Consider the following 27175-nt stretch of genomic DNA (forward strand, 5'->3'; position numbering starts at 1 on the left):
ATCAAGCTTACCATCATAATCACTTGACATATACAGTTCAACAGTGTTGAGCATGCTCACATTGTCTGTGCAACTGACCCACTGAAGCCTTGCCACACTGCAAGGCTCATACTCTCAACCAATTCAACAGCTGCTGTGGCATGCCCTCCCACCACGCCCAGCCACTGGCACCACCCATCCACTGTCTATGTCTATGACTTTGACTCCTTCAGGAACTTAATACAAGTGGAGTCAAACACTGGTGATCTTTCATATTTTTTAATTTACACGTGTTTATTCTGTATGTGTGTGTGCTCTCCAGTGTGCACACGCTGCAGTGAATTCTGAAGGTCGGGTGAAAACTTTCAGCAATCAATTCTCTCCTTCCACTTGGGTCCAAGTATCAAATTTGGGTGGGCAGACTTGGCAGCAAGCACCTTTATCTGCTGAGCCATCTCACCAGCCCCATGGCTAGACTCTTTGTTTGTTTGTTATCTTTTTGATTTTTCTAGACAGGGTTTCTCTGTTTAGCTTTGGCTGTCCTGGAACTCGCTCTAAAGACCAAGCTTGCCTGGAACTCACAGAAATCCACCTACCTCTGCCTCCCAAGTGCTGGGATTAAAGGCTTGTACCACCACCACCCAGAATTGCTATTGTTTAAAGTGACACTTTTAAACCAGAGGAACTAGTAGCCAAGAGAAAAGGAAATATCTATACCACAGAAGGATAACACAACACAAAGCAGGAAGGGAACAGGGAAGGTCCCAGAACTGAAGATCCAATGATATGATGATCCTAACCATACCATGAGTTATCAGAAATGAAGGTCCTCTTTTCTAAATATCCCTTAGACAAAAACAGAAAAACCTAAGCAAAGACTGGACAGATTGGAACACACTTCAGATTTCCCCAAGTGTAAGTGGCTCCTTTGTATATTAACAGCGGTTTCAGATTCCTCTTTTCCAGTGACCTTCAAAACAGAGACGGGAGCAGCAAGCATCAGTTCCTCTCCCTTTCTGAAGACTTGATATCTTGCTTTTAAGACTAGAAGAGAGAGCTGGTGGAATCTCTCATCTGGTAGTGAGCTTGCCTAGAGACCACGAAGTCCCAGGTTCCGTCCCCAGCCCAAGACAAAACTAAGTGTGGTGACACATGCCTATAATCACAGACCTCGGGAGGTAGAGGCAGGAGGATCAGAAAGGCAAGTGCTTCTTCCGCTATCTAGACTATACCAGACCTTATCTCAAGGTGGGAAGTGGGGCAAGGAGGACCAGAGCTGAATCTTAGGCGTGGATGAGGCATTTGCGGCCTCACCATGGTCCCATGCTAGAACAATCTGAAGCCTTGTCTGGTCATTCTCAGTCAGTATCTGCCTGAATGAGCGTGTCCAACAATACTCACAGGGAAATATATGATTAGCTTTTCTTATCAACTGTGAAGAAAAAAAGGAAAACGCATCAGTTCATCTTAAATTACCAAGAAAGAAATAACCAAATCAAAGAGGGGAGAGCTTCATTAAATGCAAAATCAGTTCTGGTGCTAATGCTAATTTTGACTTTGATAACAATACAAGCAAAAGCTACATGTTGAGAAATGTTCTCTCTCATCACACCGAGGGTTTTAATTACATTCAGTAACCTGGGATACACTCTGACGTTGGGAAATCATGAAGCAAATTGAATGGAATTACATTTTCTGAAGGAATTACCAGCCATCAAAACCTCTCAAAGATTAAAACAGTAATTCTGAAAAGGAAAAGAAAGATATGGGCTCCACCTTATTTTTTCTAATGTCTGGCCCAGCCTCATAAAAAGAGCCAGTAGAGTAGGTTCATGGAAAAGAAAGTATCCAATTAGGGATTAACAAAACTGTAACAAGGATTAGGAAATGACAGAGAAAAGGAACACCCTCCTGGTGTGTATATAAGGGCCAAGGGGCAGACTAGAACAGGCCATTTACTCCACCTTTCCCAGTCTCTAGAGACAGCTCAGCACCAGCAGGAGCAGCATGTTTTGCTCAGCTCAGAGAGGCTCCTGCTCCTCCCGAGTCTCCTCTTCCTCGGGGGCTACGGGCAGCAGGGTGTGCTCAGGTGGAAGCCCCTTCAGCAGTGGAGGCAGCTGTGGGCTGGGAGGAGGTTCTTCCTGGGGCTTCCAGGGAAGCAGTGGCAGCTGTGGGCTGGGCGGAGGCTTAGGGAGCGGCATTGGAGGGGGCTTTGGTAGCTGCGCAGTAAAGGGTGGGTTTGGAGCAGTCTCTGGCTTTGGTGGAAGTTCTGGATTTAGTGGGGGCTCTGGCTTTGGTGGGGGCTCTGGCTTTGGTGGGGGTTCTGGCTTTGGTGGGGGCTCTGGCTTTGGTGGGGGTTCTGGCTTTGGTGGGGGTTCTGGCTTTGGTGGGGGCTCTGGCTTTGGTGGGGGTTCTGGCTTTGGTGGGGCCTCAAGCTTTGGTGGGGGTTCTAGTGGAGGCTTCTCTAGCTATGGAGGTAGTATGGGAGGTGGCCTTGGTGGTGTCAGTGGCAGTGATGGGGGCCTTCTCTCTGGAAGTGAAAAGCAAACCATGCAGAACCTCAATGACCGTCTGGCCAGCTACCTGGACAAAGTGCGAGCCCTGGAGGAGGCCAACACTGACCTGGAGACGAAAATCAAGGAGTGGTATGGCAAGCACGGGTCTGGAAAAGGGGAAGCTGGGAGAGACTACAGCAGATACTGGCCAGTCATAGAAGATCTGAAGAACCAGGTGGGACTCCGTAGCTGCGTGCTTATGGACTGGCTTTCACTTTTATTCAGATCGTACACTACGATGAATTTCTGTTTACATTTATTTGTGTGTGTGTACGTGTGTCCGCCTGTGTGTACAGGGGCGGGCCAGGGGGGACATGCACGCATGCCGTGGCACAGGTGTGGAAGTCAGGGGACAACTCATGGGAGCTGGTTCTCTGCTCCTGCCGTTGAGTCCCGGGGCTCAAACTCAGCTCAGACATAGCAGCAAGTGTCCTGACCTGCTGAGCCATCTCAAGGGCTCAGTAATGAAATGTTAAGTCATGTGTGCAAAATGGGTCCTCCTGTATCCTAATTATGGCAGCCCTTTAAATTCTCTCTGAATGTATGACATACAACCACAGTATTCTGTCTGAATCTCAAATGTGAGTATCAGATTCATACAATGATGGATAGCCAACTGACAGGTATATGAGAATGATGGTATACTCAATGGATAATTAGTGTGACCTAATTACTTCATGACTCATTCTGACAGGTTTGTGCATTTTTGTGTCTTTCCGGATTCATCGTTAGGACTATTCTTCCTATAGAATCTGGTGAAGTGTTGCATAATAAACTGAAAATTTCAGCCATAGTTGTATGAGTCGTATGTTTTTAAGTGAAATTATGTGTTCACATTAGTTCCTTCAGTCTGTGAGGAAATGACTGATCTTCCAAGCAGTAGAAGTAGGCAGAGGACAGCATTCCATAAAGCAGTGTCCTTTGTCTACCCTAATAACTGTGGAAGCTGTTTCCAGTTGCAGAGATCCGTGGTGCTAAGTGTACATGTGCCACGGCTAAGTAAGTCTACAGGCCAACCCCCCTTTAAGAGTTTATGACATAGGAGATGTCAGCCCTCACAGGTAGGTGTCAAAAAAGAAAGATCAGCTAGGATTCAATCTTCCCTCTTTCCTAGATCATTGCAGCCACCATTGAAAATGCCAGGATGGCTCTGCAGATCGACAATGCTAGACTGGCTGCGGATGACTTCAGGATGAAGTAAGACACGCCAAATCCTTGAAAACTCCTACCATAGGGACTAAAACACAGCCCAACTGTTGAGGGCGAAAGCCCTTTGGAGGATCACGACCTAAACTCAGAAATAGACCAGGGGTGAACGTGGATGGTTTTCTTTTATTGTTTTGCTATTTGTTTGGTTTGGGGCGGCGGGGTTAGGGGGGGCGTGGGGGGGGTTGTTGTTTTGTTTTGTTTTGTTTTTAGACAGAGGCTTGTGTAGCCCAGACTGGAGTCAAACTCACTATGGAACTGACGCTGGCCTTGAACTCTTCACCTTCCTGCCTCTAGCTCCAGACTGCTATGCTACAATGGTGAACTCCCACACATGGCTCACAGGAGCAAATTTTAGAGACCACTGTTGGAAGAGAAGGAAGGGAAGAGAAAGCAAGACAGAGTGGGAGGGAGGGAGAAACTAGGGAGGGGAGAGAGGAAACTAAGGCTGATAACTCTTATAAAAACATTGTACATGGCTAGAATTAATATTAGAAATTATTTTTCTTTATGAGATTTTAAAAAATTATCAAAAAAATCTCAGCCAATTTTATTTATCAAATAGTTGGGGGTGGGAAATGTAGTTCAACAGTTAGAGAACTTCCCCCACAAAGGCCAAGGGTTACATACAGAGAGAAAAATGAAAAACAGTGCTTCAAGGTCAAAACTTTTTCCAGGAGTGTGAAAGAGAGGTACTCCTGGGATGGAGAGATGGCTCAGCGGTTAAGAGCACTGACTGCTCTTCCAAAGGACCTGAGTTCAATTCCTAGTACCCACATGGAGGCTAACAACTGCCTGTAACTACAGTTCCAGGGCTTCTGACACCCTCACACAGACATACATGCAGGCAAAACACCAGTGAACATAGAGTAAAAATAAATTTAAAAAAACATAGAGGCTGGGTGGTGGTGGCACACACCTTTAATCCCAGCACTCGGGAGGCAGAGCCAGGCGGATCTCTGTGAGTTTGAGGCTAGCCTGGTCTACAGAGCGAGATTTAGGACAGGCAACAAAACTACACAGAGAAACCCTGTCTCAAAAAAAAAAAAAAAAAGAAAGAAAGAAAGAAAAGAAAAGAAAAAGGAAGAAAGAGAGGTACTTTGAGATGAGTCCCCTTACCTGCCTTCCTGCACCCCTTCCAGGTATGAGCATGAAATGCACCTCCGGGAGTGTGTAGAGGCCGACATCAACGGCCTGAGGAAAATGCTGGATGACCTTACCATGACTCGGTCTGACTTGGAGATGCAGATTGAGAGTCTCACCGAGGAGCTGGTCCTCCTGAGGAAGAACCATGAGGAGGTAGGAATGGGTTCTGCATGCATGAGCAGCCCTGCCGTCTGTATTTTCCATGATCTCTAGTCTACAAAAGTAAACTCGGTTTTACTAAATGAACTCCCCACACATCCAATGGCCAGAGAGCATGTTGCATCTTGAAGTCCCCCGGGGCTGTCACGGTTTCAGATGTTTCCAGTGACACATGCTTTAGAAAGTGACAACTTGCACTCACATCACTGTGGCGCCTTTTTTAATCCCTCTATGCTAGGAAATGAAGTGCACGCAAGGAAGCTCTGGAGGAGACGTGACAGTAGAAATGAATGCTGCCCCAGGAACTGACCTGACCAAACTACTGAATGACATGAGGGCGCAATATGAGGCGCTGGCTGAGCAGAACCGCCAGGAAGCCGAGAAACAGTTCAACGAGAGGGTATGGTGCTGCACCAAAAACCTCCATCTGCATCCCTGCTCACGGGCCAACACCTCTGCTGCTGCAGCCTATGACAACTGTGCTTGATTTCCATTTAGAGTGCATCCCTGCAAGCCCAAATCTCTACAGATGCTGGGGCGGCCAACTCTGCCAAGAACGAGATAACGGAACTGAGGCGCACCATGCAAGCCTTGGAAATTGAGCTTCAATCCCAGCTGGCCCTGGTACGTCCCAAGAGCTGTTTTTTAGTTTTTCACTCTCCAACAGAGTTAAGCAGAGGAGTTGTCCTTCTTCGCCAAGATGGCCGATAGCCCATAAACACAGGAAAAGGAAAACTGTTTTGTCTGCTAGAGAGCATAAAGAGTCAAGCATGCTGCTGCTCTCTGGGGCTGGGGGATGGCTCTACAGGGAAAGCATCTGCTGTGCAAGCGTGAGGACCACAGTTCAGACCCCCAGCACCCACTTGGGGATGTGGGGTGCACGGAAACAGATGGATCCCTGACTAATCTAGCCAGAGTGGTGAACTACAGTTGCCGTGAGAGGCCCTGTCTTGAAGTGTCTAGGGCAACAGAGGAAGATACACATGTCAACCTCTGGCTCCACACACACATGTACACATGCACACACAGGACAACTCTATTTCCAGTAAAGATTTGATCTGAGTTGTGCCAAGGAAAGTTAAAGAGACAACGACAGTATAGATTGTACCCATAGCAGAGGAAAGCATACTACTCATACAAAACTCAGACGTTTTCCCAAATCATCCACGGACTTACTTTCCACATGAATGTTTCTTTTCTCTTTATCTTAGAAATGCTCTCTGGAAGGGACCCTGGCTGACACAGAGGCTGGCTACATGGCTCAGCTGTCTGGCATCCAGACACAGATTAGCAATGTGGAGGAGCAGCTCGGCCAGATTCGGGGTGAGACACAATGCCAGAATGCAGAGTATGAATGCCTGCTGAACATCAAGACACGCCTGGAGGAGGAGATCGAGACCTATAGGCGCCTGCTCAGTGGAGAGGGAGGGTGAGTGAAAGCCGCTGAGATGCAGGAGGTGGGCTTGTGAAATCAAAGAGGGAATGGGGGAGGGGTCGGGCATGGACTTATAAGGTAGTAAGGTAACAACAGATACACCCAAAGCTGCACCCTGGGACCTTCTGGAGCTGAAGAACTTTTCCCACCTTAGCAGACTACAAAGGAAAATGCCATTCTTTCTTTTTGTCTCCAGGGGATCTGATTATCGAAACTTAGTATCCAGCCATTTGGTATTGAGTGACTTGAGATCCGGGAGCTGTTCTGGCCAAGGAAAAGGTAGACATTTTCTTAATGTTGACGACAATGTTGCCATCTAAAAGTGTTTTATAATGGATTGTCACTGAAGAGTATTTTACAATGAAAAGCATGTTTTACATGTTGTATCTTTTTACTGTTGGGCTGGGGAAACGGCTCAGTCAGAAGTTCTTCCCTTCCAAGTATAAGGACCAGAGTTCAACCTCAGAACCCATGGGGGGCAAGGGAGGAACCAGCCAGACATGGTGTCACAGACTTATGGACTTATAATTCCAAGGCTGGGGAAGGGTAAAGGCAGGTAGATTGCTGGAGCTTTCTGACTGGCCAGATCATTTGGCAAGTTCCAGGCTAGTGAGAGACCCTGACTCCAAAAAAAGGAGGTGGATGTTGCCTGGGAAACCGTAGCCGATGTTGTCCTCTGACTTCCACATGCACACACATAAATGCATGTTACCTACCTACACACACACACACACACACACACACACACACACACACACACACACGCACTTTAAAAATAAATGTTAAAATGTACACAGCTGCTGACAGTATCTTAAGCAGAGAACACAGTCAGCAAGCACAGACTTTCTCCTTTCTCTGGGCCTCATCGACATTTTCAGACTGACCTCTTGGTCCCGTGATTTTCAGATCCCAGCAAGACAAGAGTGACGAAGACCATCATAGAGGAAGTGGTAGATGGCAAAGTTGTCTCCTCCCAAGTCAGCAACATTTCAGAAGTAAGAATAAAATAAGCAGTTTCCAGATCAGCAGACGCATCTGTCAAAGGAAACAATGGAGCGGGGGAGCCAGTGAAGAACCACACCAGCCTGACCATCGTGCGGACTCACTCCCGAGAAAACCTGCTGTCCAGAATTAGCTGACCAGCCCATTTCCTGCATCCTCTTATTTCCTTATTAGAACATTCTTTAAAAAGTAGAAGGGAGAAATCAGCTCTGGCTGACTCTGCATTTCAATAAACTTACTTCTGCAAACTAACAAAGTCATTCCTGGATATTTATGTTCCTAAGAAATTTAATATTTTACCCAGGGATGGAGTTGTGATTGACAGCTCATTGTTGTGTTATTAACCTTAAGTCATTATTTATTATTTATAATGAATTAATTATTCACTATTGATGACTTCCTTCCTAAGTGAAGACATCAGCCAGTTAGCATGTGGGTTTTTAACATCACAAGACAAGAATGGCACCACAGCCAGAAGTAAACCTCAATGTCCCTAACACTGGAGCCAACAGACAAGGATTAAATTATGAAAATGATCACCGTATAATTCATCAATGCCTATTTCTTTGTGTCAATCCCTGAACACGTGTTCCATATGTTTAGAAAAAGATATGCCAAGTCCTTAAATAAGGTCACAGCTGGTCGTGGCTGTTCACACCTGTGATCTCAGCACTCAGGAGGCTGAAATGGCGGAAATGACACAAGTTCCAGGTGACACATTGAATTCCAGACTAGCCAAGGCTACAGACTGAGACCCTGTCTGAACAACAGTACAAAGTTGACATTGTCAGCGAGAGGAAAACCAAACATTAAGACAGCAGGTACTAAAGGGTGTTCATGGTAAAGAACTTCAGCCCTCTATGGTGGCACACACCTATAAATTCCAGCACTTGGGAAGCAGAGGCAGGAAAGTCAGGAACACAATGTCATCCCCAGCTACACAGCAGGTTTGAGGCTAGCCTGAGCTACATGAGACCCTATCTCAAAAAAAAAAAAAAAAAAAAAAAAGCCGGGCGGTGGTGGAGTACGCCTTTAATCCCAGCACTCGGGAGGCAGAGCCAGGTGGATCTCTGTGAGTTCGAGGCCAGCCTGGGCTACCAAGTGAGTTCCAGGAGAGACACAAAGCTACACAGAGAAACCCTGTCTGGAAAAACCAAAAAAAAAAAAAAGAGTGGTGTAGGACTTGGTTACACAGTATTTGCCAAACACATCACAGAAATGACACATTGTGTGTATTGAGATATTAAGAAATGACCAAATAAAGACCATAGAGAAAGACGGTTGTACTTGTGACATAGGATCTGATTTCTTTTTTTTTTGGGGGGGGGGGTCTGATTTCTTAACACTTTAAAAGCCCCAAAGAGAAGAAATGTTTAAAACTTGTTCTTTTGCCAATTATAGCCAGAGCTCTAACCAAAACTTACCAGTTGGTAGAGCTGGTATTTCTTTCCCCCACTGTCCACACTGGAGACCTTTACCTCACAGGTGGTCGTGGCCCCTTCCTTCATTTGCAAGGCATCTCTAAAGGCTCAGAACTCTGTCTTGGTGATAAAAACCAGAGTTCTGGTTGGATGGTTCAGGCCCCAGGAAGAACCAGGCTGAAGATCTAGCCAGACTGGCTAATGAAAGTACTTCACACAAAAGAAATTTCGTATTGACCACATCACAAGTTGGAGAACAACTCCATAAGCCAGTCGTGGAAGGAAAAAAAATTCACAAAACATGACACAGAGAACCAAATTTAAAATTATCCAGCAATGAGCCTGGGATGGAGCCACAGCTCAGCTGGTAAAGTAAGCTGAGTACAGTTCCTAGAATTCATATTTTTAAAAGCCAGGCATGGTGTGCGCACTTGTAATTCTAGCACGAGGGAGGCAGAGACAGGTGGATGGATCCTTGACCTGCCCTGACCAGCCAGTCTAGACTAATCAGTCATCTCCAGGCCAAAGAGGAGACCTTGTATCCACACATCCACACACAAATGAACCTGAACTTGGTTCACAAAGCCTATAACTTCAAACATAAAACCAATAAGAATTACAGACTGTCAACCTTAATCATCAAAAACAACTGAAAATGTAGGATTTCATAATCTAAGCATATTGAAGAAAACATTAAAAATGAATATCATGACTGGAGAGATAGCTCAGATGTTAAGAGCGTGTACTATTCTTTTGTTTGTTTGTTTGTTTGTTTGTTTTTTGAGACAGTTTCTCTGTGTAGCTTTGAGCCTTTCCTAGAACTCACTTGGTAGTCCAGGCTGGCCTCCAACTCACAGAGATCAGCCTGGCTCTGCCTCCTGAGTGCTGGGATTAAAGGCGTGTGCCACCACCGCCCGGCTTTGTACTATTCTTATAGAGAACTGAGTTCATTTTCCAGCACCCACATTGGGTGGCTCACAACCACCTGTAACTCCAACTCCAGAGGCTCTGATGCCTTTGTCCTCCATAGGCATCTTACACTCATATACAGGCACCTATACACATATGTACATCATTAAAATACAATAAAAATCAATCTATTTAAAAATGAATTTCAGTGAATTCCTCTCTTGGCGTCCCTCCTACTCTTGGGAGTTCTTCATTTTTCTTGAATAAATCGGTTTTCTGTGCTTAAAAATAGAAACACTCAGGTACCTATAACTTGTTCAGTCACCCACCACAGAACCAAGAGAGACAACTCAAGGGTAAGATCAGAGCGTGAAAAGAAAGTGTGGCCTTGTAAGAGGCCAAGGCTTTTCTCATTACCTCCATACAGTAAAGAAAACTCAGGAGAGTTCTACTCAAAGGTTAAGAGTGACCAAAGTAGAAACATGACCCAAATGATGAGGCCTTGATGTTTCCAGAAGTGGAAGTCTGTCCTGTGCAGCACCATCCAGCCACCCCAAGTCAGCCATTGACCAGGAGTCTTCCCAGAGCTGGTTTTCCAGCTGTGGGTCCTAACTACGTAGTCCTACATTTACAACTGATATGACCCAAGGCCTCCAGTACCCTTCAACCCTTCTATCAAAGCAAACTATGAATCTACTCAGAAAACTCCCTGGAGTGAGAGCCCTGCTCCCTTGGCCAGTGTTACCGTGATGCGTTAGTATGAAAGGATTGTTTGCGGAAGGAAAAGTCCAGCTGTGTGCACCAAGGTATAGCATTGCAACAGAACCCGCCCCTTAGGGTGTGCGACATTCTTAATAATAAGCTACTGAATCCCATTGGATCATGAAATTTATTTAGAGGACTGAATAAGACATTAAGAACTTAGAGTTTGCACATTATTCCCTGTCCAAAAATGATGTTTGTGCTTCACAGCAGGAAAGGGTTTGTATGAGAACTCTGCGGTTCAGCTCTCCAGTGACTTTTTAAAAAGTGGCACTCCCTCCTTGTGAACTTGGCCAGGAGGAAGAGCCACCATGGCTAGCAGCAACTGGATTTTTACCTAATGCCAACTTCTAATTCAGAGATTCACAGAGCTGTTCTCGTCTTTGTGATCTTAAGGGGCGATGGACAAAAAGGATGAGAATGCTTGAAATGTCATCTGTCTTCACGGAGGTTACAGGCCAGGTGCCTGGCAGCCAGCTGGAAAGAGTGCTAAGGACGCCAGGCTCTAAGGAACAAGGCCGAACTTGCCTGGTGACCTCATGGAATCAGCAGGTAGGTCAGACAAGAGGAGACAAAGAGAAGGACAAAACTCACCTGAAATGTGCTTCAAGCGATGTTGCCCAAGCCAACTCCCACAGTAACAAAATGTCACAAATAAGAAATCACTTTAAATTATTATCTCTAAGTCAAAGGTAACATTGGATAACAGGGGGGGAGGGGGGATCAAAACCTTCTAAAAGGAATGTACTCATCTGTAACTTCAAGCCTTACCTGAAACGCTGGAGAAGAAAGGAAATGCTGAGGTAGTGCAGCAGCCACCCTTTCAAATTGTTTAGATTTTTTTCTCTATGATGTATGTGTGGTTGTCCATGTGCAGGTGTGTGCAGTTGAGTGAGGTGCTGAAGAAGTCAGAGATACTCAATCCCCTGAGCGACAGCCACCAGGTAGGTGCTGGGAATCAAACTTGTGTCCTTCCTCAGGCGCAGCAACAGCTGCGCGCTCCCAACTGCTGAGCCATCTCCAGGCCCAATCACCTTATTAAAAAAAAAAAAGATAGCAGTTGAACAGCATAGGAATGGGCGTCCTAGAATTGCCACATGTTCCGCGCTTGGGCAGGTAGACAGAGAGTAGGATCTGGTGTGGTTTTTCCAATGAGGAGGCATGGGGAGCTCATAGCAAAACTGCCACAGGAGGTGTGCCGCTTGGCTCCAGCTTTCTCCTTAGTGGCAGAGTGGAGCTGGGCAGTGCTCAGGTTTAAGTGACCCGCAAAGGTCATGGGTTGGGAACTTCACCCTTAGGAGTTGGAGTATGGCTTTGTGATTTCACAACATGTGTGCAATCCTGGGTTCCATCCTTAGCACCGTATAGAACCTGCCATGATGACCCCAAGGCCAGCTGGGATACACAACCCTGTCATAAGAAGAAAGGAAGGAAGGAAGGAAGAGAGGGAGGGAGGGAGGGAGGGAGGGAGGGAGGGAGATGAGAGGGAGAGAGGGAGAGAGGAAATGAGGAAAGTTGGGTTTTTTGCTTTGTTTTGTTTTGTTCTAGTCTCTCTGTTGGTTTTAATGCAAATGAGGGTTTTGTTGCACCTTGTCAAGATGAGGCAATTTTTCTTTCCCCAATGGGTACTTCACACCCAAAACTTTCCATGACGTTCTGATATCGATGCTCTTGATTTCTCTCACAATCTTGACAATATAGAAGCCAAAGAATTGTAATGAGATGGGTGGTGACTGCTACCCTCAGCTCTCATACAGAAGTTTCTCCTGGAGGATTATTCTAATCTAGATTATTCCACAGGGCCAAGGTGCCCAGAGCTCCCGGAAACTTCTTCCCTTGGCAAAGCAACCCAATCAGTTTAAATCAAGTGCTGTATTGGAAATGTTCTCCTTGTATCGGCCAAATCCATCTCCCTGTGAACTTCCTGCTCTGATCCTGGCCCTAACTTTGACAATGTTTAAAAACAGCCACTGTGACACCTCTGTTCTAGACAAAGGTCTCAGTTTCTTTAATGTATCTTATCTGACTCATAGTCTTCATCATCAAGGTCTCAAAATTTGAAAACAATGATCATTTTTCACATCAAAATCCCCTTCTATAAGTATATATGGTGGTACAAGGCTATGATCCTAGCACTTGGAAGGTGCCAGAAAGAAAGTCAGTTTAACGTCATCTTTGGCTACATAGGGAGTTCAAGACCAGCCTGAGTCACATAAGACCATGCCTCAAAAAAAAAAAAAAAAAATGATGTTCATGGCCTTCTGTGTCACCTCAGGGGGCCACAGGGACCATGTATGATGAAATCAGAGGGCTGTGCTAAGCCTGCCCCGCCCTTTGCTGGCCCTGAGAAAGCTGGCCCTGCCTCTTGCTGGACATTGCAGCAGGAGAGATGGTCCCAACCCTCATAGGAGAGCTGGCCCCATCCCTCACCACAGACAATAGAGAACTGACCCTGATGGCATGGGCATAGGGGAGCTGGCTCTGCCCCCTTGCCTGAGGAAGGTGGCCCCAGTCGCCAAGACTGACCAGCTCAGCTACCACCCAGGCCCACAGCCAGGTCTTGGGTTGGACCACCCTAACATCTACCCCATCTAGGACCTGCTGGAGCTTGTGAGGGGCTGGTCCTGTAGAAGAATACCCCAGGATCTCCATGACTCGGGGTGGCCACAGGATGTCTCAGAGGAGTTTTGGTGAGGATCCAGTGATGATGATGTACCAGGAACCAGAGGCTTTGAACCAGACCAGTGACTCATTGCAATGATCGTTTGCTAGTAAGCTGACTGGACAAAAGGGGACACTATGCGACACACTGCGGCTCCCGATGCCACCAGGATAAATGAAGAGGTGTGGGAGAGGCAGGAAAGATGGAGGACAGTAGAGGTCTTTTTTGCGGGGGAGGGTCCTTATTTTTGTTTGTTTTCTTGCTTGCTTTGTTTCATTTTGTTTTGATTTTTTTTTATTTTCTTTTAGGGGGCACTGAGGGGTAAAAGGAGGATTTGGGGGGACTGGGAGGTGATTGGAATTAGGGTGGAATTAGGGTACATGATGTAAAATTCCCGAAGAATCATTAAAGAAATTATGTTTTAAAACCTGACAAAAATCCATATACACACATATATATATACATACATATGTATTCCTTCTGAAATAGGACACCCAGAATTAAGCACAGAGAGTGCAGCCATGGGACACCAGCCTCTGGCTGTCTAAAGGGCCAGCAAGTCACATCACACTCCACTGGTGTTTTCACAGAGAAACCTTATCTTCTATCTGATGTTTAGTTAGCATCACGCTACTTATTTTCATAAAGTCTTAATTATTTACAGGTTACCATTTGAATACGAAAGATCCTTTAATAAATATTTTAGCTTTGTTACTCAGCATATAAAATATATTTTTGTATCATTGTTTAAAAAAAAAAACTAAAATACAATTAATATTACCCTAATATCCCCAGGCTTACCCATAACAGCAGGTCCAGGTTGATATCTGTGTTTCCTAAATATATCATTTGAGCATTTTGCTCTAAGAATTTAATTATGTCAGGTTTTTTTGTTTGTTTTTTATTTTGTTTTGTTTTTTCAAGACAGGGTTTCTCTGTGTAGCTTTGCACCTTTCCTGGAACTCGCTCTGTAGACCAGGCTAGCCTCGAACTCACAAAGATCCACCTGCCTCTGCCTCCCGAGTGCTGGGATTAAAGGCGTGTGCCACCACCACCAGGAGAATTATGTCAGTTTTAACGGAAGTTTTAAGCACTGTTTAATTAATGGATGTTGTACTTGAAGGCATGGGAACACATTCAGACTCTCTTTAAAGTAGAAGATCACACACATATCAGCTACACCAACTTTATTTACAAAAAGCATCCTCTGGCCGGGCGGTGGTGGCGCACGCCTTTAATCCCAGCACTCGGGAGGCAGAGCCAGGCGGATCTCTGTGAGTTCGAGGCCAGCCTGGTCTCCAAAGCGAGTTCCAGGAAAGGCGCAAAGCTACACAGAGAAACCCTGTCTCGAAAACAAAACAAAACAAAACAAAACAAAAAAAAGCATCCTCTGGTGTGTGATGGCTTTTGTCAGGAAGAAAGAAAGTAGGAAGGGGGATGGGAGGGGGAGGGGGGGGAGAGAGGGGAGAAGGGAGGAAGGGGAGGAGGAAGGAAGGAGAGGAGGGAAAGAGGAAGGAAAGGGGAGGAGGAACAGAGGAGGGAAATCCTTCATTAGTCTGGGATCTGCCTCACGGCCTCTGACTGCGTGTCACAAAGAAGAGCACAGTGATAACAGAGCACACACGTGTGCACACACACACACACACACACACACACACACACGGTGACTGTGAAAGGAGTAAGGTCTAGTCACTGCAGCGGGCTAAAGAACCCGGAAAATGCCTACATTCGCTGTTGTGGCTGCCCATTGCCCTTTCCCTTTCTCAGGAGAGCTACGCTCTCACAAAATAAGACAGAACCAGGGGATATCACCAGTCACTTCAAAATTCTGAGGCAGGCTTTGAGACAGATTTCTAACTTTTCTTTTAATTGACAAAATGAGTTGAAAAGCAGGAATAGTACAATGATTCTGACCATTTTTCTCTCCCTAGATTTTATTCTTAACATTTCCAATATTGAAAGCACAGGATGCATGCACTAAGAGCCTGCCATCCTACCACCTTCAGAAGTCCCTAAAAATAGATATTTTCATCCAAAGAGAAGGAGCTTTCATCTTCTAATTCCAAAGGACTGTATATTTTACAGGCACGGCCTTGAGAAGAGATGAAAATCTATGAAGGCAGAAATTGTGTACAGGAAAGTACAAGTGCGGTTATGTGGATATTCCAAGTCCAACACTTGCATTTTTCTTGTTCTCAGAAGCAAAGACAGATTCTACAAAGAAACACTCAGGAGCTGGAGGGCCGACTCAGCAGCTAACAGTGCATATTGCTCTGGCACAGGGTCAGAGTGCAGTATCCAGTGCCCACTTTCAAGGTTCACAACTGCCTGCTTCCAGCTCCAGGGGGATTTGACATCTTCTTCTGGCCTCTGTGGGCACCTGCACATACCCTCCACTTGGGGACACACACACACACACACACACACACACACACACACACACACACACACACACATTTAATAAAATAAATGAGTTTTTAAAAGAAAGTGTTAAGCAACTGTTTTTGGTTTTTCGAGACAGTTTTTGTTTTTTCTCTGTGTAGTTTTGGTGCCTGTCCAGGATCTCGCTCTGTAACCCAGGCTGGCCTCGAACTCACAGAGATCTACCTGGCTCTGCCTCCCGAGTGCTGGGATTAAAGGCATGTGCCACCACCACCTGGCAACAACTGTTTAATATATCTGCCACTAAAGAAATTGCATATAAATATGTCTATAATTTAATTATAGAATTTCTATGAAAGGCCTAAAGCTGATAGCACTGGACATCAGCATAGAGCTGGGAATGTGGCCCAGGAAGAGAGCACCTGCTTTTTGTGCCCAGTACTTGAGGTTGACAGAAGACCTCAGAGAAATACTGGGTGTGCCTCACCTTAATCAGAGAGTGGACACAAAAGCTGTGGAATCACCAAAATGTGAATTTAAGCTTATACACAGGTATAATTGTTGGGAACACAGAGGTTCTTGTACTCACAGAGAAGCACTAAGAGATCCAGGAATGTTAACCACACAGGGCTATCTCCTCACTGGAAGAGATAAAATCCAATACCTGAATTCCATCCAGAAAGCTAAGAGTGGATTTTGTTAACGACTTGGTGACCTTTTTGCTATCTGTGATGGCTGACCTCACCTACCTTTTGTATAGAGACAGACCTCAGCCAAATTCCTCAGAATGATTATTCAGACTCTTCCCTCCCTAAACAGTTACCCATCCTTAGGGGAGATGTCACATGTACTTTATGGCCTGCTGCCCACTATGCTATTAGTCAGAGACCACACTAGATTCTACGACTTTGAGCCATGGAACCCACCCTCACGGTCACATGTACTTTGTAAAAGAGTCTCTATGTAGTCACACCTTAAGCTTTATTGTGCACCTGGAATTGGACTGATTGTTGCCTGGAAACCTTTCCCAAATTGTACTGATTTGTTTTGTTTTGATTTGGTTTGGTTTGGTTTGGTTTTTCAAGACAGGGTTTCTCTGTGTAGCTTTGTGCCTTTGCGCCTTCCTGGGACTCACTTGGTAGTACAGGCTGGCCTCGAACTCACAGAGATCCACCTGGCTCTGCCTCCTGAGTGCTAGGATTAAAGGCGAGCGCCACCACTGCCCGGCTTTTTTTGGTTTTCCTTTTTTTTTTTTTTTTTAAGATTTATTTATTTATTATGTGTACAGTGTTCTGCCTGCATGGATGTCTGCAGGCCAGAAGAGGGCACCAGATATCCTTATAGATGGTTGTGAGCCACCATGTGGTTGCTGGGAATTTAACTCAGGACCTCCGGAAGAACAGCCAGTGCTCTTAACCTCTGAGCCATCTCTCCAGCCCCAATTGTACTGTTTTAAATATGATGACAATGAATGGCCTGGCATTAGACTCTCCAAAGTTTGATTCAGGTTGACAAAGTCAATCTGCACCGGGTTTTCATTCTCACCTCATCTGCCTGGATACCTGCAGGGTCCCCCCAAAAATTAGAGGAGTATTTTCCCTTTTGGAAAAGATAAGCTACTAAAAAGGTTTGCATTGAAAACCTGATAGCAACTCTTTTTTTTTTTTTTTTTTCTTGGTGTTTTGAAACCCTGCTTTCATGTAGCCCAGGCTGGTCTAAAACTTGATATGTAGCTAAGGATGACCCTGGACTCCTGATCCTTCGGCCACTGCTTCCTTCGTGCTCAGATTACAGGCCCAGCCAGAGCACACTACTTACAATCATGCTCTGGCGATCCTGTCTCCAATAGGGACACACCATCTAACTTGTGTTTCACAAGTAATTTTTTTTTTTCTCGAACTCCAGGCCTCAAGCATGGTGGTTGTGTTCCACCCCTGAGCTCCACCACCAGCCCCAGAGCTTTGAATTAGGTGGATTTCAAGTAAGGTTCCAGTAAAAAAAAAAAAAAAAAAGTCGAGGTATGTCCCCGAGGGGTCCTTTACCTTCTCTCTCCTGCACGTACAGAGGGTCTTCAACACCTGAGAGGACAGCAGGATAAAACCACGGTGTCCTAAGCCACCAAAGCACTGAGAACGCTCTGCCCCGAGACCTCCGGCGTCTTGCACGCATCAATGAACCATCAACAGAACATTCCATTAACAAATGTTGATCTGGAGGTTAGCATTCCTCCACTATTCCTTTCATAAATTGCCCTAAATAGATTATAATAACAGATAATGACTGTTGAAACTGTTGGAAACCTTTTTCCTGGTGTGGACCCGAGCTGACCCTGCAGCAGAGGCTCCCATCCACCATCTGTGCCGTGTCCTGGGTGACCTGACCTTGCCTGAGGCCAATGAGAAAATGCAGATGGAAACCCTGGAGCAGGAGTCGGCTTATCTCCAGGTGAACCACCAGGGTGTAGGCGCCCAAGGAGCGACCTCTTCGGCCTTACTCAGTCCCTGCGGTCTATTCAACTCTTATGAGGAGGGGATCCTGTAGGAAGTGACTTCTGCCATTATGGTGAAGTTCCTTGATCATTTCCAACCCAGGAAATTAAAAACCAGTCCGTTGTCAAAGGGTCTGACGTGCGTGTGTGGACATGGACACCAGCACTGGATCTCAGTGACAGGAAAACTCAGCCTCAACAAAGCAGATCATCAAGAGACTGAAACGAGGAAAACTAAAAACACAGCTGATGGGAAGCATGGTGGAGCACGCCTTTAACCCCAGCACTGGAAGGCTAAAGTAGGAGGATCGATAGCTAGATGGGGTGGGAGGATAGCCTGGGCTACACGATGGGACACCCCCTCCCCACACACACACTAAAAAAAAAAAACAGCCAAGGTCAGGAAGCCTAGGACGATTTCCCTTCAATGACTCTGCTTTAAGAATGGTATTTATGGTCTGTTGTAGCAAAGTGCTGCTGCAGCAGTTTCCTGCCCCAGACTCTGCTGCCGCAGCATTTCCAGTAAGACTCAGAAGAAAGAATGAAAAGGGCTTCTCAGGCCCCAGAGACAGAACTACAGTCAGTCAATGGCAGCCCTGGTACTGAACAATCCACCTCCCTACCCCCCACCCTCCATCCCCCCATCCCCCACCCCGTCACCACCCCACCCCACCCGGGTGAATATGCCATACACTAAGGACCCTCACAGATGGTTTCACAGTTTCATGTGAAATGTGTTTTTGAAAACATTATATCCCTCCTAATAAAGGTGTTTTGATTATTTTGAGACTCCAGAAAAATTCATACTGTGTATAGTGGTACATGTCTTTAATCACAGCACTTGGAAGATTAGGTAGGAGGATCAGGAGTTCAAGGTCATCCTCAGCTCCATGGAAGTTTGAGGCAAGCCTGGGCCATATGAGACACTGTCTCAGAAAACAGAGAGGGTGTTAGCGGATAGAAAGAAAGAGAGCATGAGGGGGGTGTCTCCAAGACCTTGGACTTCTTCAATTAGTAACTTGGACAAGAATTTTTCCACCTAATGTCTTAAAAAAAAAAAAAAAAGACAGTCTGGCAGCCACACAATAACTTCACACACCAGGCCCTGCCTTGAAAATATTCCAGCCACAGACCGAGCTGAGCTGCTGAGAATGCCAGCGTGAGGCACTGTCAGGAAAACCCTGGCCTGGCCTCCGAATGAGATCACCGATCCTCTAGCCAGGCAGGTGGCAAGGCAGACCCCTGTCTGAAAGCTGAGGAAACTTAGTCTAGATAAAACGCCTGCGTGTGGGTCCGTTGGGGTTCTCTTCAGCACCAAGAAACACATGCACTCCTTTTTAATTAGAAGACAGCACACCTCAACCTGAGTAAGGTTCTACCTCCTAAAAAGGTTGTCAACTTATACGTATAAGTGTTTGGCCTGCATGTATGTCTATGCACCACATACATGCCTGGTGCCCAAGGAAGCCAGAAGAGGATGCTGGAGCCTCTGGAACTGGAGTGACAGATGGTTGTTAGTTGCCGTGTGGGTGATGGGAATCCAACCTGGGTTGTCTGGAAGAGCAACCGAAGCTCTTACCCAATGAGCCATCTCTCCAGCCCAGTCTTCCACTTTTGTTTTGTTTTGTTTTGTTTTTTCGAGGCAGGGTTTCTCTGTGTAGTTTTGGTGCCTGTCCTGGATCTTGCTCTGTAGACCAGGCTGGCCTCGAACTCAAAAAGATCCGCCTGGCTCTGCCTCCCAAGTGCTGGGGTTAAAAGTATGTGCCACCACCGCCCAGCACTTTCTAGCTTTGAAGTCTAGGAGTGTGCCCTAGCTAGAGCAGTGTCCTGGAACTTGTTCCATACATAACATCTGAATGTCAGGGTTCTAAATAGTGTCTCAATCTTGGCTCCAGAAATTGGACTGACAGTCCCTTGGGGTCGATGCCTCTTCCATGTGTTGTAAGGAACCAGTGACAGGTGATTTCCTCCTCTCTTGTGACAATCAAAAATGTCTCCAAATGTCACCAAGTAGAAAGGGGGGCTAAACTGTTCACAATTATTTCTCAGCCTCTAGAAAGCAGGAGCCCCCTACTCCACTCCAGCAATGCTTGTCCCTGAATGCAGCTCGGTATGAAAGAAACAGGGAGCCTGAGATGGCCTCCTTCCTGTAACATCACAACTCAGCCTTCCCCAAATGTGAGGGCTGCTGGAGAAGACTTTCTCTGATTTCCTTGGGACGGTAGAGATGAGATGGAAGAGAGAAGACACATGCACAGCCTGTGTTCCCTTCTTGCTAGTGACTAGAAATACTTCTTGCTGCTCACCTACCCAGACAACCCTGCTCATCTCTGTGCCTGGAAAAACTTTACCCCCACTCCCAGATGGAAAAAATGCCTTGAAAAGTCAAGGCCAACTCCCAGACTCAATTTCAGGGACCCAAATTGCACATCAGCACGTTGGAGACTCGGGGCCCCAGAGAGAACAAAAGACAGACAACAGGCTCCATGCAGCTCCTGGACTTCCAGACAGACGTACCTGGAGGATGAAGCCGGGACTTGCCACCAACCGCACAAAGGACAGGGCTGGTGTAGAAGCTGTGCATGTAGTGAGCAAGATGAGGAATGGGGCGGGGGTAACTGCAGGAATCCATTGATCTTACTTGCATTTTTAATTAAATGCAACAACATTATACTATGCTACCAAGGCTGAACCGGCTTCCACCAAGCCCATCTACTAAATACTGTTTCAGCACTCTATCCCTGCTCTGTGACAGCAGTGACTAGCATTTAGATCAGGAACCAGACCCTATGGCTCCGGGGACGAGGGAGTCCACGGTTGTTCATCCAGTCAAACTGAGATCTAGGCCATCACCATTGTTCTCCCTTCCCTTCTGTCCTACTTACTGAAAGTGTCAATTTGACACATCCTAGAGTGACCTGAGAAGGGAGTCTCCATTGAGGGATTTCCCAGATCAGATTGACCCACGGGCATGTCTGTGGAGACTGTCTTGCCTGTTAATTGATGTAGGAGGGCCCTGCCCATTCCGTTCCCTGTGCCGATGGTCCTGGGCTGGTTAAGGGGCTGTGGTGGCACACGCCTTAAATCCCAGCTCTCAGCAAGCAGAGGCAGGCGGATCTCTGTGAGTTCGAGGCCAGCCTGGTCTGCAGAGTGAGTTCCAGCACAGCCAGGGCTACACAGAGAAACCCTGTCTCAGAAAACACAAACAATCCAGAAAGCTAGTTAAGCGTGGATTGGCAGGAAACGCAGCCAGCAGCGTTCTTCCATTCTTTCTGTTTCAAGTTCTGGCTGCAGGGAGAGAAGGCAATTCGGACTCCTACACTAAAAACAAGCACATGTGCCCGTGTCTGTCATACCTAACTGCCATTTGAGGAGGTTTAGTTCAAAAGCAACATGAATAAAAGCAGAATGGAAGAGAAAATAGTAGGCAGTATTTTAAATAATATGTGGTGGGGCCAGTGAGATGGCTTTAGTGTGTAAAGGGGCTTGCTGCCACCTGGACTGATGACCTGAGTTTAGTCCCCGGGACCCACATAGGGAACAGAGAGAACTGACTCCTCAAGTTGTCTTCTGACCTCCACATGCACGCTGTGTCATGCATGTACCCCCTACACAGAGAGAGAGAGAGAGAGAGAGAGAGAGAGAGAGAGAAACACAAAAGTAAATAAGCATAATTTTAAATTTTAATAAATAACACAGGTATTATTTCATGTATAATTAACAGCCCAGACATTAGCTAGGTATATTATTGCATTCCTGTTACCACAGCGCTGAGGAGGAAATGGCAGGAGGATGGATAGTTCAAGCCCACCCTAAGCCACATCAGTAGATGTTGTCCATCAATGTTATTTTTACAAAGGTTTTGTTTTACTGATATATCTGTGTGGTGGTTGGAATGAGAATGTCCCCCATGGGCTTAGATGTCCCCAAGTTGATGGCAAGGTTTGTGTAGGGTTAGGAGCTGTGGCCTTGATGGAGGAAGAATGCCACTGGGGGTAGGCTTCAAGGTTTCAAAAGCCTCATGCCATTTTCAGCTTGCTCTCTTTGGCATCCTGCTTGTGGTTTGAGATGTGAGCTCTCAGCTGGTCCAGCCTAAAGCCACCATCCACTACCATGATACACTCTAACCCCTCTGGAACAGGAAGCCCAAATAAACCCTTCCTTCTAGAAGCTGCCCTGGTCATGGTGTTTTATCACAGCAATAGAAACGAAGTCAGGCAGTGGTGGCGCTCGCCTTTAATCCCAGCACTCGGGAGGCAGAGCCAGGTTGGTGTCTGTGAGTTCCAAGCCAGCCTGATCTACTGCTGTGGGATGGTCTGTATGTCAAATTGCTCTGATTGGTCAATAAATAGAACACTGATTGGCCAGTGGCCAGGCAGGAAGTATAGGTGGGACTAACAGAGTGGAGAATAGAGAAAACAGGAAGGCGGAGGGAGACACTGCCAGCCGCCACCATGACAAGCAGCATGTGAAGACGCCGGTAAGCCATGAGCCATGTGGCAAGGTATAGATTTATGGAAATGGATTAATTTAAGCTATAAGAACAGTTAGCAAGAAGCCTGCCATGGCCATACAGTTTGTAAGCAATGTAAGTCTCTGTGTTTACTTGGTTGGGTCTGAGTGGCTGTGGGACTGGCGGTGACAAAGATTTGTCCTGACTGTGGGCAAGGCAGGAAAACTCTAACTACAGTCTACAGAATGAGATCCAGGACAGGTCTTGAAAAACCAAAAAGAAAGAAACAGAACTTAGCCAGTTGCAGGTTTTTCTTGCAGTCTGTGCCCCCTTCCATCAGACCATCTTCTACACTGCTGCCACACCCCCTAAGTTCAGCTCCATCCTCTCTCTTCCTCCCACAGCCTTGTGCTTCCCATGCATGGCGCACGTCACCCCCTCACCTTCAGGTACCGACCTACTGAACTTGATGATGCTTCCTCACAGCTCCTCCAGTCTGCGCATGTGCCCTGACTTCCGGCCACACGCTGACCTTCCCTCTACTCCCATACTCACCACCCTCCCTCCTCTCTGAGTCAGCTCTTACACTGGACTCTGTTCTCAGCAGCTCCTAGGCATCAACTGAGTCTACCTTCTCTATGGTCCTGTGAGGTGGAGCATTTCTTCCTGAGACACAGCAACTAAACCGCCTGATGAGACAGATGCCAGGTGACCTCTTCAAGTGTCCAGCCTGTGCAATGGGGCCCCATGCTCTTAATGCCAGGCAGCTCCTACTTTCTGAAGAGGACAATTCCCAAATTCAAAGGAAGCACAGTGACCCCCCCCCCGTCCCCCCCCCCCCCCCCCAGTGGAGGCACCAGCAGTGTATGGTAGCAACCTGCAGACATCTCAGAGATAATGATTTTTGAAGGTGACCGAGCTTGTGGCACCTGTAGGCCAACAAATCCTCTGTCCCAATCTGGAGCCATCGGTGACAGATGGCACCGAGCCACAGGCAAGTTACGAAATGTGAGAAAAACAATTAAGGTGGAGCTGAAGCTTGGTGGATCCACGGAATGGATTTTTTCTCCTGGCGACAGTGTGAGAAGTATCTGTGAAGGGTGTGCCTGAGTGTGGCCTCTAATCCACTCAGCTTGTCCCGCCAAGCGCTTTGCTTTCGTATCAGCTGGACTCATTTCAGGAAGGGTGGTGTGATAATTGTAGTTTCCAAATGTCAAAGCTTGCAATTGAAGGCAGAGGGCATTTGAAAATGCATTATACTTTTTTCCACCTTAATTGGACCCATAATATAAGAGGTCATAGAAATATAAAAGTCAGGGCTGGGAGATGGCTTGGCAGGTAAGGTGTAACCTTTGTTCTATCCCTAGGACCCACATAATAAATAAAACTGATTGTCATTGGTTCTTCTCTGACCTCCACACTCCTTCTGTCTTACACACACTCACACACACACACTCACACACACACACACACACACACACACACACACGCACGCACGCACGCACACACAAACTAAGTAAAATGTGAAAAAATAAAGAAAGAAAGAATTGTGGCTGCCAGAACTGAGAATCTAAAGAAACAAAATAAGAAAAGAAAAAGAAAAATCCAGCTGAGGGGCTACAAGATTACAAGGGTGTAAAAATTATTCAAGAGTTTGAGAACTCTTTGCGTCATCAAGTGGGGAGTTTCTCAGAGTGCAGTGTTCAGGGAAGCAGCAATCGCACCAAGCACTCAGTCAGAAAGTGGATTGTGCTGGGGCAAGGTGGCCAGGAAGGGTCAGCTCACCATCCAGAGAGTGGATGCTACACATTATCATTTTATTGCTAGATTATCACTCCACTCCACGGAGAGCTCAAAGCCTACCGACTGCTGATTAAGGTGCCGCAGCCACCTCCGAGAGCTTAACTATCAAAGGCATTTTCTGGGATCAAACATCTGGAACGGGGAGCCACCTGCTTTGTTCACACTTCAACTGGGGATTTGACAGAAAGAAGGGAAACGCTTTCCCTGATCCTCACAGCGCTGACTTGACTACTCTCATTCCGAACATGAGCTGCTTGTCCTATGGCTCTTTAGGGAGGTCACTTTAGGGAGGTCTCGGAGATGATGACATTTGAGAGTTAAAAACCAGCACCCCAACATTTTCTCCAAACGCTCCGAGTTACCTACAGGAACACAAATATTCTATTTGTGCCAAATGAGATGGTCTGTTGGTGCAATTAAGCTTCTTTAGACTGGATAATTGCTGGTATGACCTATTGATGTCTTTAATCTGGTCTCACACCCAAGAGGGAAAGATTATCATTCCATCCTAATTATACAACAGTAATGCCTAAGTGAGCAACCTCTCCTGGTCACACACACAGCCCGAAAACCGAAACAAGCTTGAACCTTTTGGTGAACATTTCCAGGACATAAAATGTGGATAACCAACTCCATTAGGACGAGACATAAAGGACCTTCAATAAAAGATGGTCTACTCCAGAGCCAGGGTTTGGACACACCCCTATGATCACAGCACAGGGGTTGTGGGGAGAAGAGGGGGGAAGATCGTTAGTCTGAGATCATCCTCCACAGCACAGCCAACTTTGAGACCAGCCAGGGATAGGTGAGGTTCCTTTTTTTAAAAAAGAAGATTCTCTATTTAAACCTGAAAATAGAAGAACTATTAGGGAAGAGGAAAGGGAGTTGAGGGAAAAAAGAGGGTAAAGGAAGGATAGACATGACCGTGTGTGTGTGTGTGTGTGTGTGTGTGTGTGTGTGTGTGTGTGTGTGTGTGTGAATGCATGGATGGATGGATAGATGAATGAATGGATGCATGGATGGATGTGTAGAAGATGAATGAATAAATGCATGGATGGATGGATAGATGAATGAATGGATGCATGTGTGGTGATATTTTATTTGTGCTCTAACAAATAAAGCTTGCCTGGAGATCAGAGGAAAAAGCCAGTCACTATATTAAACAGAGAAGTCAGGTAGTGGTAGCACACACCTTTAATCCTAGCATAGCATTCAGGAGGCAGAGATTTATCGGATCTCTGTGAGTTCAAGGCCATACTGCTAACAGAGCCAGGCATGGTGGCACACGCCTTTAATCCCAGCACTAGTTAACCATAGAGGTCTGGAGGTCTGTACAGACAGACAGGAAGTGATGCAGCTGGGGAGAAAGAGGAAATGATGTAACTGGGTAGAGAGAGGAAGTGAGATGGCAGGGACAGAGAGGATATAGGTGTGAGTATATAGAAAGTAGCTCTCTTGGGCTGAGGATTTCCTTGAGGTAAGAATTTGTGACTTGGCTTGTTCTATTCCTCTGATCTCTGTTTTCACCCCAATATCTGGCTCCAGGTTTTTTATTAATAAGACCATTTAGCAATTCGTGTTACATGCATGGATGGATGCATAGATATATGAATGAATGAATACATGAATGGGTGGATAGATGAATAAATGGATGCATAGATGTGTGAATGAATGGTTGCATGGATGGATGGATAGATTGTGAATGAATGGATGCATGGATGGATCCATAGATGTGTGAATGAATGGATGCATGGATGGATGCATAGATGAATGAATGAATGGATGCTTGGATGAATGGATATGTCTTATTCATCTGTACAATTAATTTGCATTAAAAATTATCATTATAAAAGATTTCTAGGCCAGCAAGATGATTCATTGTGTAAAAACATCTGCCACCAAGCCTGCTGATCTGATTTCAATTTCTGGCCCCCACATGGTAGAAGAGTAGTGTAGATGTAATGGTCTTAATAAATAAGAAACACAGAGCCAAATGCAGAGTTAAAAGCCCAAGAGGTCAGAGCAGTAGCTAAGAGCAGAGACTAAACCCTTTCTTACCCTTCGCTGCCGCTGCCGTCCTTGCCCTCCAAAAGAGAGCTACTTCCTGTGTGTCTGTCTTTTTATTGACTTTCTGTTCTGCCTTCTCATTGGTTGTAAACCCAACTACATGACCTCCTCATCACTGCCTGTCTATACCGACCTCTAGGTCTCTATGGTTGGTATTGAGATTAAAAGCGTGTGTCTCCATGCTGGCTGTATCCTTGAACACACAGAGATCTGCCTGTCATGTGATTAGGATTAAGGGTGTGTGCTACCACTGCCAGACTTCTTCTATGGCTTGCTATTAGCTCTGACCCCCAGGCACTTTTATTTATTAACATACAAATAAAATCACATTTCAGCACAAATAAAATATTACCATAGAGTAGACTCCTGCAAGTTGTCCTCTGACCTCTACACACATACAGTGGCACATTTGCCCCCATTCCCATATGCACACAAAGTAAAAATGCAAAATAAACTTTAAAATAAGACTGTCTACTCTGATATTTATTCACAACATTAAGTAAGTGCTAACTTTAGTGGGCAGGCTCCAAAGAAATAAGAGAAATGGTTTAGAACTAAACAGTAGTGTTGGTGACAAAACTTTGTGGATGGATTAAATGTTAATTGTTTGTTCATTTTATGTGAATTTTACCTTGATTTAATTTTTTTAACTCTCATTTCTGTTTTAAATAGTGCTGTATGGGCTGGAGAGATGACTCAATGTAAAAATAAACAAACAAGCTGGAGAGATGGCTCCTCGGTTAAGA

The 27175-nt window shown here is 45.9% G+C and overlaps 1 protein-coding gene and 1 long non-coding RNA gene across 5 annotated transcripts in view; one reads left to right on the forward strand and one right to left on the reverse strand.

The window, feature by feature from the left end:
• LOC128121818 (uncharacterized) overlaps positions 1-27175 on the reverse strand; it is a 98965-nt gene that overhangs the window by 58797 nt on the left and 12993 nt on the right. The window lies entirely within an intron of this gene.
• On the forward strand, positions 1760-7720 carry LOC128121814 (keratin, type I cytoskeletal 24-like). Of its 3 annotated transcripts, none has more exons than XM_052756832.1 (9): positions 1760-1893; positions 2517-2709; positions 3649-3731; positions 4883-5039; positions 5284-5445; positions 5544-5669; positions 6257-6474; positions 6677-6759; positions 7387-7720. In XM_052756832.1, exons 2-9 carry the CDS (start codon positions 2530-2532, stop codon positions 7488-7490), a joined length of 1113 nt encoding a protein of 370 aa, XP_052612792.1. In that variant the 5' UTR covers positions 1760-1893; positions 2517-2529; the 3' UTR covers positions 7491-7720. The 3 variants fall into 3 exon arrangements, with proteins under 3 accessions (XP_052612792.1, XP_052612789.1, XP_052612790.1); XM_052756830.1 differs by lacking the exon at positions 1760-1893 and adding an exon at positions 1967-2058; XM_052756829.1 differs by lacking the exon at positions 1760-1893 and having other exon boundaries at positions 1927-2709.

This window comes from Peromyscus californicus, unplaced genomic scaffold, assembly GCF_007827085.1.
Source record: "Peromyscus californicus insignis strain IS unplaced genomic scaffold, ASM782708v3 Scaffold_3__1_contigs__length_106647218, whole genome shotgun sequence".
NCBI lineage: Eukaryota > Metazoa > Chordata > Mammalia > Rodentia > Cricetidae > Peromyscus > Peromyscus californicus.

Excerpts from the sequence above, each read along its gene's own strand:
- LOC128121814 (XM_052756829.1), top strand. The coding sequence starts at position 1,987 with ATGTTTTGCTCAGCTCAGAGAGGCTCCTGCTCCTCCCGAGTCTCCTCT. Across the intron at positions 2,710-3,648 it reads TAGAAGATCTGAAGAACCAG|ATCATTGCAGCCACCATTGA; the intron begins GTGGGACTCCGT and ends CCTCTTTCCTAG. Across the intron at positions 5,446-5,543 it reads AGAAACAGTTCAACGAGAGG|AGTGCATCCCTGCAAGCCCA; the intron begins GTATGGTGCTGC and ends ATTTCCATTTAG.